This window comes from Monodon monoceros, unplaced genomic scaffold (genome assembly GCF_005190385.1).
Source record: "Monodon monoceros isolate NGI ecotype Baffin Bay Population unplaced genomic scaffold, NGI_Narwhal_1 Super_Scaffold_18, whole genome shotgun sequence".
In the NCBI taxonomy this organism is placed as follows: Eukaryota; Metazoa; Chordata; class Mammalia; order Artiodactyla; family Monodontidae; genus Monodon; species Monodon monoceros.
In genome coordinates, this window is record NW_021703774.1 from 59,354,124 (window position 1) to 59,373,893 (window position 19,770).

The 19,770-nt window shown below is 33.7% G+C and overlaps 1 protein-coding gene across 7 annotated transcripts in view; it reads right to left on the reverse strand.

The window, feature by feature from the left end:
• The window catches only part of DCAF6 (DDB1 and CUL4 associated factor 6), a 172,070-nt gene that overhangs the window by 77,089 nt on the left and 75,211 nt on the right, over positions 1-19,770 (reverse strand). For all 7 annotated transcript variants that reach the window (XR_003794316.1, XM_029227509.1, XM_029227507.1 and 4 more), the window contains exons 5-10: positions 18,051-18,164; positions 15,981-16,116; positions 13,427-13,641; positions 6,597-6,690; positions 4,914-5,033; positions 3,287-3,553 (exon numbers count right to left, since the gene is read on the reverse strand). Coding sequence is in view for 6 of the 7 variants with exons in the window: in XM_029227509.1 (XP_029083342.1) it covers positions 3,287-3,553; positions 4,914-5,033; positions 6,597-6,690; positions 13,427-13,641; positions 15,981-16,116; positions 18,051-18,164 (946 nt within the window). In the remaining variant the exon portion in view is untranslated. The remainder of the gene's footprint in view (positions 1-3,286; positions 3,554-4,913; positions 5,034-6,596; positions 6,691-13,426; positions 13,642-15,980; positions 16,117-18,050; positions 18,165-19,770) is intronic.

Below are 19,770 nucleotides of genomic sequence, written 5' to 3' on the forward strand. Positions count from 1 at the left end.
CTACGGGAATTGATGCAATTAACCAGGGATAGAGTGCATGTAGAGAAGAGAGCACAGACTAGGGGTTTTACTAAAATACTGAGAATTATAGAATAAGAAATATCAAAAATGGTTACCGAATACCAGCCAGAGTTGCTAATAAGAGTAAGTAGGCAAAAGTAGTGTCATAGATGCCAAAAAAGGAAAGTGTTTCAAAAAAGAAGTGACAGGCTATGTTAAAAGCAACTGGGTTAAAAAATCTACTAAGTACGAACAAAGAAGTATACTTTAAAACAGGCAAAATGGAAGTCACTGGTGACTTTGACAAAAAGTTTCAGTGGAAAAGGAGGTTAAAAGGCAGAGTGGAGTTGGTTGATAAATAAGTGGAAGACGGTAAGAAAATGGAGACAGTATATGTAAGCTATTCTTTTGAAGACTCTGATTATAAAAGGAGCAAAGACATGAGTCTGGAGGGGAATATGGGACAGTTAAGAGATATTTTTAAGACAGAAGATAATTATAGAGCATGTTTGAGGTGGAAAGGAAAAATTCAGTAGAAAAGGTAATAATAAAGATGCAGGAGAAGGAGCAAAGTCCTTGAGAAGCTGGAAAGAGGTGCACTGGCCAGCTTTTGTTAGGAGCAGATACACTTCTTCCCAAAATGGGACTGCTTCTGTCACAGACAATGTGAGTCTAGATGCTGGAAAGTTGGGAGATTCAAAAGAAGGAAAGTGAACGCTTTTTTTCCCCACTGTGAATAAAAGAAGGTTATCAGCTAGCAGGTGGGATGAGGGTAAAGGGCGGTGCTAAAAGTTTGAGAGACATGAAGGTGTGAAACAGACATTCTGTCTAGGTGCTGAGCAACAGTGTTGGAAGACTGCTTTAACGCGGAGCGCCAATGAAATCTGTGGTCGTGAATTTCTTCACTATCAGTGACTCAGCTGCAAACTAAGAGAAGGCAAATAATTAGGTTCAGTCAGAGATGGAGTTTTGCCAGGCAAGTCTTCACATTCCCACTGTCCCTCTCCCTCAATCGGGTAAAAGTGACAGAGGAAATGCAAAGGACCTGAATGAAAGATACAAACATTTACATAAAGAGGTATACACAGCAAGGCAAGAAGTTTGTTTTCTCCATCTCTATGCAAGGCAATAATAGAAATCATGGTTCTAGGGTGATACTCCCACCTACATGGACAATTCCTACCATCCACAAACCCATCTGGACTTAGAAGCGAATAAAAGATTGAGAAAAAAAACAACACAAAACATAAAGAGCATTAAGTCCTTATTGTTAAAATGCTAAACTCTGGGATTATGAAAGGCCTATTGTCAAAACAATCACAGACATAATCTTTAGATGTTACATCTAATATCAAATCATCTTCCTCAACAGCAATACTGTCTTGGTAACATGGAAATATTCCAATTTTCCATAGTTTAGTCAGACAAAATTCTTTCCGGGCTTCCCTGGTGGCGCAGTGGTTGGGAGCCCGCCTGCCGATGCAGGGGACACGGGTTCGTGCCCCGGTCCGGGAGGATCCCACGTGCTGCGGAGCGGCTGGGCCCGGAGCTTGTTCTCCACAGTGGGAGAGGCCACAGCAGTGAGAGGCACGCGTACCACAAAAAAAAAAAATTCTTTCCATAACCTACCAGTTAAAAGTATCTCCTATGTTTCTTTGAAAAATGTATAGACAAAAGTGCCAGGTAATGTTCAATGTTGCTTGATCATCACAAAAATGTTGTTTTCTATTTCAATGATTCAATGAAATAGAAATAGTATTCAAGTATTTAATACTTACATCAAATATTAAAAAGGATTTAGTAATTTCAAATGTAGTATTAGAATGTGTTAAGTATCTAGGACAAAAAGGAAAAATGAAATTCCATACTAAGTAGTTTACTCAGAAATGTGTTTAAGAAACAATTGGAATCAGTTAAGATTCAGTGGAACGTCAACATGAGCTAGGGAATCTTCCTGCTAAGTTTTGACCACACTTATAAGTGATGAGAATCTTTAAGACTATTCCCAAGAATGCTATCACTTTAAAAAGTCTTGTTTTTACCAATTTTACCTGTTTTGAAAAGCAAACTTTTAAAGGATTCTGTCCAGACTTCCTTAACCCTCCAAAATATTTTATTTTCCCATAACTTGAAATGCTGTATCAATTAGAATGTGGAAAATCTAATTTCATAGCTCATCTTTAGGTTATTATTATAGGTAAATTGTACACAAGTGTTATTTAACAGCCATATAATTGAGTCTGGCTTCTATTCCCCTAGAAACTGAAAATGAATTACCAAAAATGGGATATACTGATAAAAGAGTGCTTAACTTAAAACACCCCATATTTGGTGATCTGGCATCAGATTTCAGAGAAGCAAGAATAAAGTGACAGTTTGGCAGTTAAGCTGTTCGGAATTTTTTTTATAGGCTTTAGCTGAGGCTTGCCAGATGTATCTTTAGTTGCTAATATTTTTGATTATATATCGAGGAATATACTTCCTTAGAAAAACTCAAAGAAAAATATGAATGAACATCTTGTGGGTTATTATAATTACATGTATATATTTAAAATGTCAAGTAAACTACAGACATATCTGCTAAAGATTACTATGTAAACACTAGCACATTCCATAGCTGGGGGTGGGGTGGGGTGTTTGAACATGAGGAGTTGTAATATTGAGAGGAAAACACAATTTTAACAGAATTTAGAAGTTGATTTTTTTCACTAACATCAAATACCAAGAAGACAAGGGTTTGTTAAAATAATTTTTTCACGTAAATACAGGAGAAGTAATTCTTTTGGTAAATTGTATACATTGTTGACAAGAGACCACGTAAAATTCATCATAAAGAATGTATTAAAAGTATGTCATGATTTGAGGAAAAATAATAAAAAAGAACATAAATACAATGGATCTAATAATAATCAGGGCTATATTTTCACTATCACTTTAACACAGACAACCAAAAAAGCTTAAGAAAGATATTTTGGTCTATAAAAATAATTGTTAAGTCAAGTGCATTAAACTCTGTCAAAACACTGTCTGCTGGTACTTACATTTTTTAAAGAACTGTCTTGTGTAAACTGAAGATTCCTGCTATTTGTTAAAACGCATGCAAGTGAGGCATACTTGAATTTTGTTTCTAAGTTACACATTCACATATTACATGTCACTTTGATCATTTATTCCAGCAAGAATAAGTTGATGTGATTTAGTATCTTTCAAAATAGCCCCAAAAGAAGTTTTCATTATCAGAAATCATCAGATGAACCACAGCCTATTTAAAGAGTAACATCCTCACCAGACTGATGATGTGTATGGTGTCCAGATGCCTCAACAGACGGCCTTTGTTCACTGACTGGAGAGGACAGCAAAGAAGTAGAATGAGGGCTTTCTGTCGAAGATGATGCTGAATGAGCCTGAGCTGACATCGCAGAGGATGTAGAAGGTTGAAGAAACTGTTCAGCTGGAGCGTCTACTTCCATAGCAGTTTCATTTTCACCCACTTCCAAATCAGTACTTGATGGGACCGTAGGAAGAGTTGAAACATCTGACTGACTAGTTCCACCTTCAAAAAACACATAATACAAATTCAAATACTAAATGCTTTCCAAAACTAACTACTCTGGAGATATGTTCAAGAAATACGTGTGCACGCACACACACACACACACACACACACACACAGAAACAGATAATTTCAGGATATCAAAAGCACCCACCAGGCTAATTAATAGGAGTAAAAAATCTACCTATGGCACATTCTTGTTATAATAATCAACCTTTCAAGCAAAATGCTCAGTATGGTAGCTTGACTTACACAAAGCTAAATAACAGCTTGAAAGATTCCTATAAATAATGTCTAGTTCCTTAAGTTTGAAGATGATGATTCTGATTTAATAGCTGGATAATAGGATAATGGACTTATATTAATATATTTCTACTCTAGAACGTAATGTCCTTGGTAAAATATTTAATAAAAAAATTTTATTAACAAGAGTAAAGCTACAAATAGGTCATAACAAGATTAAGTTCCTGATTCCCATTTCGTTAGCAGTAACGTTTTAACCACTAAAATAACATGATGCAGTCATGATTTTAAAAGGCTTGAATGTCTACTATGTGTTGTGCTAGGCCTTGTGCTATCTGCAAAGGAATAATTAAGAATACTCAATAAACATTAAAAATTTCCTTGATTTTGCTTCAAATCTATATTATTAAAAGAAAGATAGAATGAACTAATCAAGTTCATGTCTTGCAAGATCCAACTACTACAGAATATAAAAATTTTTCTTTTAATCATCTTGATTTAAATATTTCTTAAATTTAAGCACAAATGTAATAACTCTTAAGCAAATCCATAGTCTAAGAAATTTTTTTAAGTTTGTATGCAGAATTTAACAGGAACCATTTATGGATGAAATTCAATAGAATTTTTCATTTTGGGACTTAAAACATTTAGGAGTTAACTTTCACACTCCTGATTTTTGACAGAGATAAGTAACTTGCCAAAGACCACAAAGCTGGAAAGTAGTGAACCAAAATATGAAAACAGGTCAGCTAACACCAGACACAGCAATTGACAGCCATTGTATATAAGTAACAAAAAGAAGAAACTACTTAATTATATAAAACTTATCTAAAGAGTTTTATCTGTATCCCTTCTCAGAGCACATACAAAAGTATTTACAGTAGGGGATATCAGACTCTCTTACTTTTTTTGAGAAAAGCAAAAAATGAAGGCTAGGTCTAGAGGAGCAAATTATACCAAATACCCTTTGTTCTCTACTGCTCCACACAATACAATAAGAACCTTATGATTACTAAAGATATAAAATATGGTATACATTAGATAATATAAATAAAACTGACTTCAATAAATAGTTTTTGCAGGTTTTCTGGTAACTTTAATTAATAACAAAAATTACCTCTGGGTCGAGATCTTCCTCGTCCTCTATTGCTTTGTGCGACTTCGCTTGCTTCTTCAAACCACCTTGATAACATGTCAGACATCCTCTGCATCAATGACACGTTGGGACTTTGCTCCCCTATGACAACACAGGTCTTATCAGTGAATTTAGGAATAGGTCAGGATCTTTCATTAATGCAAAAACCTTGATTTGAAGGCTTTAAAATGAAAGCAATTTTAAAAACTCAAATTGCCTAAATAAATTATATGACTGTATATATAAACCTATTAGGGCTATCATCACATTTTATAGTAAATGTTTATATGAATGACTCTCCATCTCTATTTTGAGTTCCTCAAGAACAGGACTTACATCTCCTACATGTTTGCCAATTCTTAGGTACTTCCACACTACCACCCCTACCCCAACCCACATCTTTAGTTCTAAGAGCAGACAGCTAGGAAGGGCTCATGAATTCTAAGTTGAACAGATTGAAAGAAAAGTTTGACCTCTTACTTAAATTTCCTTAAACTGAAGGTTTGCCCTCTCACTTAAATTTCCCTAAACTGAATTTATTTTTATCATCATTTATTGCAAATTCCACATAACTGAAATTAACAGAAACCAGAAAATTTTTTATTTATCTCTTTCCTCCCGCCTTGTCTCCCCTCAAATTTATGAGTATATTCTTAAGGACATTTTCAAATTAAGTATCACATCAAATTGAAACTGTGACAATTCTATTTTACAATCATATAATTTAAAATGGAAATCATTTGTTTTTGAATTTTCTGTGAAAACAGAATTTATTTTATGCTTTATTACCTTTATATAATGTAGATTTATATTTTAAAATATATTAAATAATACCAACAATAATTTATTGGGAAATATGCTTTTGATCTTAAAAGATTTCAGAAATCATTAGAATAAGATTTTTGCTATAGATCCGTTTATTAAAATCACACACATTACTTCTATTTTAAATGTGCCGTCTTAAGAGACTTCCCTGGTAGCACAGTGGATAAGACTCTGCACTCCCAATGGAGGGGGCCCGGGTTCAATCCCTGGTCAGGGAACTAGGTCCCACATGCATGCCACAATTAAGTGTTCACATGCCACAATTAAGAGTTAGCATGCCACAACTAAGGAGCCTGCCTGCTGCAACTAAGACCCAGTGCAACCAAATAAATAAATTATATATATATATATTTTTTTTTAATTCTGTAAAAAAAAAGTGTGCCATCTTAACACTCCCAAAATAGTAGTTTCTTATGCTTATCAAAGGCATCTGATAGGAGGAAAAAACAATTTTTTAATGTGCTCTTATAAAACTCTCAGATTGGAAACTGGGAGTTTTTATTGCTCTTTATATCAAATACAAAGGTAAAAATTACTATGTTTGATAATACCCAATGTTTTTGTGGCAAAAGACATTCTTACACTTTCAGTGGGAATTCAAAACAGTGCATACTTTTCAGAGGGTAATTTGATAACTATCAAAATTAAAATGTAATTATCCAGTGACCCACACATTCTACTTTTAGGAATTTATCCTAAGATACACTTGCACAAGTATGGTAAGATATGTATGAAGATGTTTGTTACAGCATCACTTATAATAGTGAAAAAAATGGAAACAAGTTAAAATATTAATTTTTAAATACCATATTTTTTAAAAGCTGACCAAAGTATAGTTACCATCTCTTTCTCGTTCACTTTCAGGCCTTGCTCGGGGTCCAGTATCTGACCAATCACCACGAAGTCTCAAACGCTTAACTGGAGGCTGTCGCAACTAAAAGATGAGGAGAGAACTCTCTTGCTCAATTCTTAAAGCACACTGTAAGTCTAATAGATTCTTTCCATCTTCTTACTTCCTTTATTGAGATGCTAATCAAACTATGAAAGATAGCCATAAATATCCACTGATGTTGACAGCCTGTACTTATTATCTTCAGCCTAAAGTTTGAATGCAACTTTAAAATCATGTAAATGTGATATCTAATCCTACCTGTATCACTTTCCAACTGACAAGAGGAAAGTTATCTAACTACATTGAGCCTAAGTTTTCTATTATCATGATAAATATAGTCTAGGTAAAGCACCTAAATACCTAACTGGCAATAGAAGTAATCATTATTTTATTATTATTATTGACAATTTGCTCTCTGGTTCTCCCCCCCTACCTATTCCAACCCTGCATTACTCACCTCAGTGTCTCTACTCTACCTTGTTGCTCTCATTCTCAACTATTAACTTTTCCTCCTACTTCAGAGAAAATAAAGTCAGTTCTATAGAAATGACATAAATTTCCGCAGCTGCATTCTACAACTTACCTATATCTACTTCTTAATTCCTTGCAGTCTTTCTCAGGACATGGATCACTTGTTTTGTTTAAGCTTAATCTCTATCTGTGCTTTTTATTCCATTCCTTGAACAATTATTCTCTCTATATCTACATTCATCTCTTCTCTCTTGGTTCTTCCTCACAATATGCTAAAGGTTCTTATCATTTTTAATAAACAGAACACCTCAATTTCATATTTCTATCCAGCTACACTCTTTTCTCATGCTTTCTGAAGCTTTACTGTCAAGCCTCTTTTAAAAAGTCTACATTCAGGGTGGGGGGGATCAACTGGGAGACTGGGATTCACATATATACACTAATATGTATAAAGTAGATAACTAATGAGAACCTGCTCTATAGCACACAGAACTCTACTTCACTGTACAGTAGAAACTAACACAACATTGTAAAACAACTATACCCCAATTTTTAAAAATAAGTCTATATTCATTCTATTTTTATCTACCACTCCTCTCTCAATTCACTGAAGTCAATCTTATGTTCCCATTTTTCCACTGAATTCATTCTCACCAATATCACCAGTGAATGATCAACGACTAAGTTCACTGATCAATGATAAAATGATTAAAACTCAATTTCCAATTCAAATGGCACCTTTCAGAGATTATTTTATTTGGTGTCTATGGCATCTGACACTCTTAATCACTCCCTTTAACCGTTACATTTTAACATCTTTTTATTGAGATATAATTCACATACCATAATATTTACCCTTTTAAAGTAGACAAATCAGAGGTGTATATTCACAAAGCTATGCAACTACTTGTATCACACTAATCCAGAACATTTTCATCACCTTAAAGAGAAACCCTATAGCTATCAGCAATCATTGCCCACTTCTCCCTCTACTCACCTCCTGGCAACTACTAATCTACTTTCTGTCTCTATGGATATGCTTATTCTGGACACTTCATATAAATGTAATAACATAATATGTGGCCTTTTGTGTATGACTTCTTTCACTTAGCTTAATATTTTTCAAGGTTCATCCACGTTGCAGCATATATCAGTATTTCATTGCTTTTTATGGCTCAATAATATTCCACTTTTTGAATATACCACATTTTGTATATTTATTCACCAGTTGATGAACATTGAGTTCTTTCCACTTTTTGGCTACTGTGACTAATGCTGCTATGAACATATGGACAAGTTTTTACAGGGACATGTTTTCAATTTTCTTGGGTATATATCTAGGAGTGGAATTGCCAAATCATATGATAACTTCTATATTTAACTTTTGAGGAACTGACTAACTGTTTTACAATGCACCTGCACCATTTTATACTCCTACCAGCAATGTGTGAGGGCTCCAATTTCTCCACATTTTCATCAACAATTGTCATTGACTTTTTTATTTTAACCAACCTAGTAAGTGTGAAGTGGTGCCTCACTGTGGTTTTGATTAGTGATGTTGAACATCTCTTTATGTGCTTAATGGTCATTTGTATACCTTCTTTGGAGAAATGTCTATTCAAATCCTTTACCAATTTTTTAATTAGGATACTTGTCTTTTTATTGTTGAGTAGTAAGTGTTCTTTATATAACATATTCTGGATACTGGATTCTAAATCATAAACCAGATGTATGATTTGCAAACATTTTCTCCCACCCTGTGGGTCACTCCCTTTAATTTTTTTCTAACATAACATTCATTGATTTTTTTTTTCTTTCACAATTAAGCAGGTTTTAATAGAAATCTGGTGACAGCTTAGCTGTAAATTTTCTATTTTCTCCTGGAAACCATACCAAGCAACAAGGAGAATGGGAAAAAAAAGTCTCCATCCTCAGCAAAGGAAACAGAAAAAAAAAAAAAGACCCCACAAGTTCCATGTTATGTGTAAGTATGGTTGAAAGCAACTGAGAATAACAAAATCTGCAGAGGAAGTCACAAGTGTGACAAAGAATAATCATTAGATTAGAGGATGCCTAGTGTGGCAGTTATCTAAAATCTCAGACAAATAATCATTTCCAGAAAGAGAGAGCCTCACCCTGTATATAAATTGTACTTAGAATTAAGAGCTCTGTTCCATGGTTAGAAGAGAGAAATTTTTATATTATACAGGCAAAGAACTGATGTTATAATCTCAGCAACTATTTATGGAACAAGACCTTCAAGTTAAAAACAGTCCTAAGTTTGATTTTTTGATATATGCGAAATAACCTACTCAAGAATCCTGAAAATCATACAGCATTCATTCAATCAGTCATTCAATAAAAAATTTTTTAGCACCTTTCATGTGTCAGGTACTACTCTAGGTATTGGGGAAAGATCAATATTATAAAACATACAAAAATTCCCAATGTCACAGAGTTTACAGAATACATGAAATTAAAAAGTAAAATATACAGAGAAAGTGGAAAGTGTTACAGAAAAAAATAAAGTATCAATAGAAAAGGGTGATAGGTAGTACCAGATAATTAAGGGTTACAATAAAGAAGGGAACATAGGAAAAGCCCTATAAGAAGTAAAGGAAGAAGAAATCCAGATATCTAGAGGAGATCATTTCAGGCAAAATAAATGCAAAAGCCATAAGGTAGCTTAGCCTGTCTGAGTAAACAAGTAAGTAGATGTAGGTGGAGCAGAGTAAACAAAGGAGAGAGCAGTAGAAGTAACAAGAACCAGATGATCTAAGATCTTGAAGCCACTGTAAGGACCTGAGTTTTGTTCTGAGTGAGGTGGGGAGCCATTTGGAGTGTGGATCAGAACAGTGGCATGATTTGACTTACGTTTTAAAGGATTACTTTGACTACCGTGTAGCTAACTAAAGGACTGGAGGGGGTGGGTATGAAAGCAGGGACCTGGTAAGAAAGCTACCATAATAATCTAGGAGGAGAGATGCTGATAACTCGGATTAGAGTATTAATAGCAGAGTGGGAAGCAGTACTACAGATTTTGGATACAGGTTTCCCATACTATCTGAAAGCAGAATGTTCCTATGAAAACTTTCATAAGTCGAAATGGAGTAAAATGAAGAAGCAATTACCTTAGGACACATCTTGCTAATGGATGCACAGAATAAATTGAGATAAAGCACAGATGCTCACAGACACAATTCAATGCTACGACAGCTTGAGGCTGAGACAGAGACACAATTCAAAGCTACGGCAGCTCGACGCTGAGATAAGACACAATTCAATGCTATGGCAGTTTGATGCTGAGATGCTGAGATGCCGAGTATAGTTCACTGGGAAGGAGCTCGGTGATGCCACTTGCTGCTCAGGGTGCACACTGCAAACAAAGGCCAAATGCCATTTTCGCTTTTCACCTTTTTTTCTGTAAAAGCAAAAATCCTCTTTGGATTTTTTAGTTAGTGAAAGCAGGTACTAAGCAGGTCTTTAGTAAAAGCAAAGTGATATAGAAGCAAACATTCAAAAAGCAGGGGATACATGCAATACTTTTAGGGATAAATTATGGGGACCAGGAGAAAATGAGAGATTGGCTTCAACAAAGCAGTCCAATAATGTGCTAGGTAGGTGGGGGAAATGTCAGAAAGATATGAGAGAAAAACGAAAAGAAAGAAAAGACAATAAAAAGGAAAAAGGAATACCAAAATAAAGGAAAATGAGAAGTGGAAAAAATTTGAATAAGACAAAAGAATATGCTAAATAAAGAAGGGGAATAGAAATTCCCTGGCAGTCCAGTGGTTAGGACTCTGAGCTTTCACTGCCAGGGGCCTGGGTTCAATCGGGGAACTAAGAGCCAGCAAGCCGAGAGGCGTGGCCAAAACAAAAAGGGGCGGGGGGTGAAAGACAAATTATTAGAGGACAAAGGAAATAATATAGGAAATAAAAAGAGACCCCTACAAGTTAAGAAAATATAAAAATATGAAAACATAAGAAAAAAATCATATATTAAACTTTTATTCATACTTTAAAACCCTGCTCAAGTGTTTCTTACATTCCCAATCAAAAACAATTATTCCTTCTTTTGGTCTACTTATATAGAACATAATTCTTACATACAATTCTATTATTTTAAGTTTCACACATTTATTTATAAACTTTATTCCTTTATAAATTTATTTATTTATTTGTAAACTCCTGAATGAGAGATCATGTCTTTGTTACAGTCATTCTTGATTTTCTAAAGTTTAGTAGCGTATGTAGTATAGTAGCCACCCGGTAAAATATTTGGTGAGCTGAGATGAGTTTGTCTGAACATTACTGTCAAGGATTTAGCATAAAACACTGAAAGAAAAGATGGTGAGATTAAGAGGAGGACAGGTTATTAATTTCTTTTTCTATATAGACCTGTGAATTATTTCATTTATTACAATAAGCATAATTTATTTTTTAATTTTAATTCATTTTCAGAATTATTTTTCTTAATTTAGTGAATTCAACAAAGAATACTGAGAAAAACATGTTCAAAAAAACCAACTGTTCGTAATTAAGCCTCTTTCACTCATTTTATAAACATCTTCAAGCTAAGTATTCTATGGGATAAAAGCTAGTTGGCTCACTTAAAATGTTTCTGCATTTCCAACTCTTTCGTTCTGTAACAGTCACAAAGTATGACTGTAACTTTACTGAAGCGCATTATCTCAAGAGGAAATTACATAGCAACAACAAAATGACAGAGCAGATTTCACATTTTCAACCAGACCAATAAACTCAAAAATTGTTTCATTATCCATCATACCCTCTCCTTCACCAATTTCCTAATTCACTTAAACACAGTGCCAAATTTAAAATCCCAAAAACACATTTATAAAGTAATCTTGATTTTTTTCTAATTTTATAGCCCTCTCAACCTGCAACTATAAGAACTGGATTTGGTTTTGCATCTCATAGGAATTACAAAATTGTTATTGTTCTCTAGTATCTTTAAAATGTATTCATTAAGAAGAGTTGGACCAATACCTAAAAGTCACTGATAATTAATAAAAAGCAATGGTTAATTTCAAAAGACATTTATAATCCAAAGAATAGAGTGATTAAACACAGGACACTGTAGGGACCTCCCTGGTGGTGCAGTGGATAAGACTCTGCACTCCCAATGCAGGGGGCCCGGGTTTGATCCCTGGTCAACTAGATCTTACATGCATGCTGCAACTAAGAGTTCGCATGCCACAACTAAGGAGCCTGTGTGCCTCAACTAAGGAGTCCGCAAGCCACAACTAAGGAGCCCACGTGCTGCAATTAAGGAGACCTGGAGGTGCAACTAAGAGCCGGTGCAACCAAATTAAAAAAACGAAAACAACCATAGGACATTGTAAAATAAAAAAGCCAAAGTGAAAAACGTGGGGAAAGAACCTTAACAAGGTTAAAGCAAACATTTTTCCACTGCTGTGTACTGTCAAGGATATACTATTTCTGGTTATTGCTTTTCATAAGTAAGAAAAATGATTTAGTATTTTAGAGTCATTTTAGGAAAAGTAGTTCTTTCACCTAGTTTCCAATACATAATATATATCTATATTTATATCTAGAAATTGATAAAGAGGGTATCTACAGATATAGATATATAGATATAATGTAATGTATAAACTTCTAAAAGACTAAATGTTTATATTCATGCACCAATAGGAGTTTTACCTATTACCATTCACTATTTATATGAGGACAGCAATCCCCTCCTCTCCCAATTCTGTGTATGTGTTGTGTTGTGTGTGTATGTTCAGACACTTTAACTTACCTTTTTCTCACTCACTCATATGGGTCATTGTTTTACAAAATGTACCTAGAGATAATATTACATGTCACTAATGCATAACTGTGAAAGAGGCAGAATCAGGGGAAGACAGGAAGGACTGCTATCAACATATGAATAGTAAACATTGTTGCATGAATATAAACATTTAGTCTCTTGGAAGTTTATACATCACATTTATTTATTATTTTAATTGCCTCTTCTGCAACTGTCAGAACTGTTCATCTTTCTTGCCTCCTGCTGTGCATCCATAAACTTGGAAAAACATTTTGCTATTAAATATTTTCTCTTTAAAAATACTTTCGCCTAGCACCTTATCCTTATTTATTACTCCTATTCTTTCATGCGTATTTTCACGTCTTTGCTCCTTAGACTGTAAATACCATGAAAATTAACTCTATTTTTTGAAGCCCTTCAGGCCCTAGGAGTTACTGAATTAATGCTCCAGGGGTTAGTGAGTTAATGTTTTCTGAATTCAATAAAGAACATGGTTTTGAGTAAATTTACCTCTTCTCTTCTCTCTTCTGCAGAAGGAGTTTTAAGTTCTCGTGCTGTATCATCTTTTGGGTCAAAAAGATATATGTAATCTGAAGAGTAACTAACAAGAATCTCTTGACCATCTTCACTGTAACACAGAGATGTCACCCTGCAGGACTTGTTATTAAGATGGGAAGGGATAAAACGGGCAACCATTCCAGTAGTTCCTCGACCTGCATAATTCCCTAAATAAGAAAAAAGGAACTGTTTAAAATTCAGAATATTTTTCAAGAAAAACACTTGAAAAACTCTTAATCTGAATTATGAGACATGTGATTTAACGTAGCAAGATAAATCCAAGCTATCATATTCTATTTCTGGAAAAGACTCTTTAATCATCAGTCAAATTTTGTAACAAAATAAAAATGAAGATAGTATAAAAGTTACATATCTTCCAAAAAGAATTCATGATTTTCTAGAATTCCAGATTACATCAATGTTTTATTGGAAATATGAGTTATTTAATCAATTTTATATTGTGATTACAGTCACACTAAATCATCTCTTAAAAATTCCCCACATTAAGATAATATAATTTTATAATATAAATCGGAAAGCTGATATTTACTAGCATGCTAGATAAAACAGTACAGTACCTTTTTAATATGATTTACCTTTTACTTTATGTCAGTAAAAGATCTTTGATTGCCATGAAATTCTCCTCTTATAAGATAACAGAGTGGGAATACCACTCTAATTTTAATTCATTTTGGTGGTCGTCAACGTAATGCAATACGACAGGGAGAGGTACGACTGGCACTTTGTGCTCTGCAGACCCAGGAATGCTAAATTCTAAGAATCCCACAAAGCTGTATTATCCTGCCCTGCCCAAAATTTCAATCATGTCCCGTCTGTTGAGAAATGATAACTGAGCCTACAGTTCCATATATTACTACTGTTCCCCCTAAACATGCATGTCCAAATAGACAAGACTCCTCAATCACAGTTCAAGAAAAGAAAAAAGATCCCATCTGGTTTTCCCATTTCAGTAATCTAGGTCCATTTTCACTGGACATAAACTGACATTGAGATCAACACTGTTAATTTCTGGCCCAAGTCAACTTTTATTTTTGAAGCCATAAAATATGTGAATATATATATAAATGTGTACATATGTATGTATATTTGGGGTGTGTGTGTGTGTGTGTGTGTGTGTGTGAGAGAGACAGAGAGACAGAGAGACAGAGAGAGAGAGAGAAAGAATGTGCAATCTTGACCTTCCTTGACAGAAAATGCTAATGGAAGTTAGCTTTGAGGTGAATATCTCAGAAGTGCTTTGATCCCAAAGCAGATGAGGAACAAATAGGAGTTTAAGGCAAAATCAAATTCAGTACTGCAGCATCATTTACAGTACTTTAGCTAGGCTACTAAGTAGGCATAAATATGTTATATATTAATACACACCCAAGTCACTGTTCTTTCCTAACTTTTCTCTCCATCACGCTTACTATTATCCCCTTGATTGAAAAGATGGCAAAGAGAAATTAGGAAAGCCAAGTGTTGTGAGCTGAAGAGTGTCCCCTGAAAATTCATGTCCACCAAGAAACACAGAACGTGACCTCATTTAGAAATAGGGTCTTTGTAGATGTAATTATCAAGATGAGGTCATACTGGATTATGGTGGCCCTTAAATACAATGTAACTAGTTTTCTTATAAGAAGAGGGAAATGCAGGCACAGATACACAGATACAGGAGAGAATAGCATGTAAATATGGAAGCAGAGATTGGACTGATACATTTAAAAGCCAAGGGATGCTAAGGATTGTCAGCAACCTCCAGAATCTAGGAGAGAAGCAGGCAATAGATTCTCCATGAGAGCCTCCAGCAGAAAACCACCCTGCAACATCTTGATTTTAGACATTTAGCCTCCAGAAATGTGAGAGAATAAATTTCTGTTATTTTTAAGCCATCCAGTTTAGAGTAATTTGTTATGATAGACCCAGGAAATTAATATATCAAGTGTTACAACTTTTTAAAGTGATAAACTGCAAAAGTATCACACTGATGGGTCATAAAAATTTGGTGAAATGCTATTTTTTATAATAATCCATAGTATTTAAATACATTCTATTTACTAAATTTTACGTGAAACTAATGAAATTTTTAAATTGCAATACATCATAAAGATTTATCCTTTGGGGACTTCCCTGGTAGTGCAGTGGTTAAGAATCCGCCTGCCAATGCAGGGGACATGGGTTCGAGCCCTGGTCTGGGAAGATCCCACGTGCCGCAGAGCAACTAAGCCCGTGCGCCACAACTACTGAGCCTGCGCTCTAGAGCCCGAAAGTCACAACTACTGAAGCCCGCACACCTAGAGCCTGTGCTCCGCAACAAGAGGAGCCACCGCAATGAGAAGCCCACGCACCACAATGAAGAGTAGACCCCGCTCACCGCAACTAGAGAAAGCCTGCACGTAGCAATGAAGACCCAATGCAGCCAAAAATAAATAAATTTATATATAAAAAAAGATTTATCCTTTGAACTGATAGGATCTCATATTTTCTCCAATATATGTCTTTTTACCTGTAGCTCTTGTACCCAGCATTCGCCGATCATATATTCGTACTGAGCTATCAGAACAACCAACAGCAAGATAATATGGTATTGGTGGACAAATAGCTACAGATGTGGCAGCACGTCGGCAGTTAATTAAAATATCCTACAAAAGATAAAAAAATACCAGTTACATAAGCTTTACAACAGATAATAGTCTATTTAAAACATTTTCCCTTCAATTAGAACAAGAAAATCTTTTTCAGAAATCCTAATTCAGTCAGTATGACAATGAGGGAGGAAAAAAACCAAAATGCCTCATAAATATTCTCATACTCAGGAATAAAATGATCATCTTTAGAAATATTAAAAAACTCATACATTACCTATGTAATATGTCATTAAGTCATTAATGTCATTAGAAATGCCTGCAATCATTGATCCACTGGACAGTAAACATGGAGGTATAATCAACCTTTTTCTATCATAAGTATAATCATTTTATACGGTACTCATGATATTTTAATTTTAATTATTGCTATTAAAATATAACAAAAATATCATAACCTGATATTAAAATTTTATATTTTTAACTTATAAAATCTGCCTCCTTGCCTGTTCAAAAACAAAGTACATACATACATATAAAATTGAAGCCATGTCAAAGACAGGCTTCACTATAATGTCACTACTTATCTCTATACAAGCATTAGAAAATATAAGAGTTATCACCCCAAAGATATAGCTTTAAGGTACTGTTAATTCTATACTGTTTTGTCTACAACTCTAACTCCTCACTCTTCTCAGAATAGCTGAGTTTGTAAGTTACATTTATGCTAAGTTTTATGTATTTAATTATGGGCCTCAGAACATTATTCCTATTACATAGAATTTATTCACCAAATACTGCTCATAATTCTAAATTTTTAGGATTTAAGAATTACCCTAGTTACCAATTTTCTTTATACTCTCTCTATTCCTTTTTACATATAAAGAAATCAAAAGTTTTATTGAGAAAAAATTTAACAATATTTCACTTATTAGCTTTGCTTTATTCTTTAGTTTTACAGAGTTTTTGATTATAAAAGCAAAATTAAATCCAACTACATTGTATACGAAACTACTGCTTAAAAGATTTTGACATAACAAATTTTAGGACCTATTATTTACTAAGAAACAGGTAAACCAAATGCCCCTAATAAACAACCTGCTACTTTAAACTTATTTCTGCCTTCAGTTCAACGTTCCTAATTGTGTATGTGTATACATGTATACAATATAAAAACTGACAAAATTTTTTTATTTCTATTTTTTTTCTTCTCTGTTTCAATGTATAAAATAATCTTTTCTCCACCTAAAGCATGTTAACAATAGTAACTGGTTTAATTAGCCAACACTCAACCTGATTACTAGTAACTTTTTTTTTTGTAACTATCAGTAAAAATATATTTAGCAATACTTGCTTACTTCATTTACTACTCTAAAATGATCTGAGACAAAAGCTACTGTCTCTAAATAACATTTAGGGTTTAGTTGTCTGGGGCCTTACACTGACTGATTTCTCAGGTCTTTTTCAAGTTTAAAATACTATTTTAAAAAATACAAAATTGATAGTGAAGCTCTATCTTTAGAGAAGTGAGCTAAATCTGAATGAACATGTTGATTAAATGGTATCTAACTGTCTAAAACAAAAGATAGCATATAAATAAATCTTGGTTTAAAGGACAGGGTAAAAATAAAAAGAGACACTACACTTCTACATGCTTTTATCACTGCTATTGGTAAGCCAAAATTGCCTCCATAAATAAATGGAATATACTGATAAATACTTCAGGTTTTTATAATGCTATGGTATATACTGAACAATTATATAAATTTTTATAAATATATTTGAACTGTACAATTTAAGTATAAGTTCCTTAACTTCACTATTAACATTTTAATTAAGATTTTTTTTGATTATAAAAATATACTTATTGAAAATTTTATAAAATAAAAAATTCTTAATTTATCCATAAGCTCATAACAGAGTTAACTTACTACTCAATTTTAAGTATAATCTTAATTTTTTCATCATTTGTACAAAAACTTGATTCTTACATCTTTGCAATCTTCTTTTGTGCAGCTAGTTTTGATGCGTGTATCAAACCACCTAACAGTTCCATCTTCACCACAAGAGAGAAAAGTATACGGGTCATTAGGTACAGTCATAATCTGAAGATGAAAACAAAAGTACAGGTAATGTTTGTGAACATTTAAACAGATGACTTTGAAAAACATTACTGCTATATCATAAAATGATTATGGCAAAAGCAACTAAGAACCATTTATTTTAATTATTTATGACTTACCCGTATCATAATGCAAAATAGTGCTATACATATAGAAATATGCAAGAGGTAACTGTTGAATTAATGTGACTCATCACTTTGAAGTTTGACATTAATGTACCTTCAGACAGAAAGCTCTTTACATTATAAACTCCTAACAACTTGACAAGAAAAATCCTACCCTTGGAAGCTTGTTCAAACTTTGAATAGCCAAATTTTTGTTTTCTGGATGTGAATTTACACTTGTATTAGAAATACACTGTAAAATTTTACTCTCTGATAATGTTTATAAAAACTATGTGATGCTGAATTAAGCATTTAAACTGACCTCTCAAAAATTTTTTGAGTGATGGTAATGGTTCTATAACAATGTAAAAGTACTAAATGTCACGAACAGTACAGTTAAAAATGGTTTGAATGGCAAATATTATATTATGCATATTTTACAAAAATTAAATTTTGTGAAGAAATGAAACATTTTAGATATTCCTGTATCCACTTCTGGTTTAGCAATAATACTGTAAGTTGAGGCCCTCTGTGAACCCTCCTGTCCAACATATTCCTCCCCTTCTCTGTCCTTAGAAGTAGAAACTGCCAAAATTGGGTATTTAGCATTCTCACATAGGTTTTTATGTACCCATAAACAATGGAAGGTATATTCCTATGTATACATGAAAAGGTGCTCAGATTCATTAGTGATCAACAAAACACAAATTATAATCCTAAGTAAATATCACTACACATCACCAGAATGACCAAAATGAAAGGGACTAGATTAATATCAAATGTCAATGAGGACATGGAGCAACTAGGGCTTTCACACGTCGTTGATGGGGCTGTAAAACGGTACCATCACTTTGAAAAACCATGTGTCAGTATCTACTAAAGCTGGTCCATATGCCTCTTCCATGGCCCAGCAACTCCACTACAAATAAATGTATGCATAAAGGCACCTAAAGATGTGTACCAGAAAGTTCATAGCAGCATGATTCATATTAGCTAAATACTTGAAACAACCCAAATGGCCAGTAAGAGAATAAGAACATAAATTGTGATTTACTCTTAAAATACTAAAGCAATACAAATAAAGAAATACATTGCTCTCAAATTATGTAAAACCAGTGATTAAAAATAAGATTTCTTGCCAGAAATCAGTGGAGTAACATCTTTAAAGTAGTAAAGGAAAAAAAAAAACTGTCAAACTAGAATTCTATACCCACAGAAGTATCTTTCTAAAACAAAAATAAACTAGACTTTTTCAGAAATAAGAAAACTGAAAGATTATTCAGTAGCATAGAAGTCAGCAAAGAATGCCTCTTACCTAACTATGACCCATTATTTTTGTAAATAAGAGTTTGAATGAAACTCAGCCACATCCAATCATTTACATATTATCCAAGTCTGCTTTCCTGACACAATGGTATATTTGAGTAGTTGTGACAAAGATTATATGGCACACAAAGCCTAAAATATTTACTATTTGGTATTTT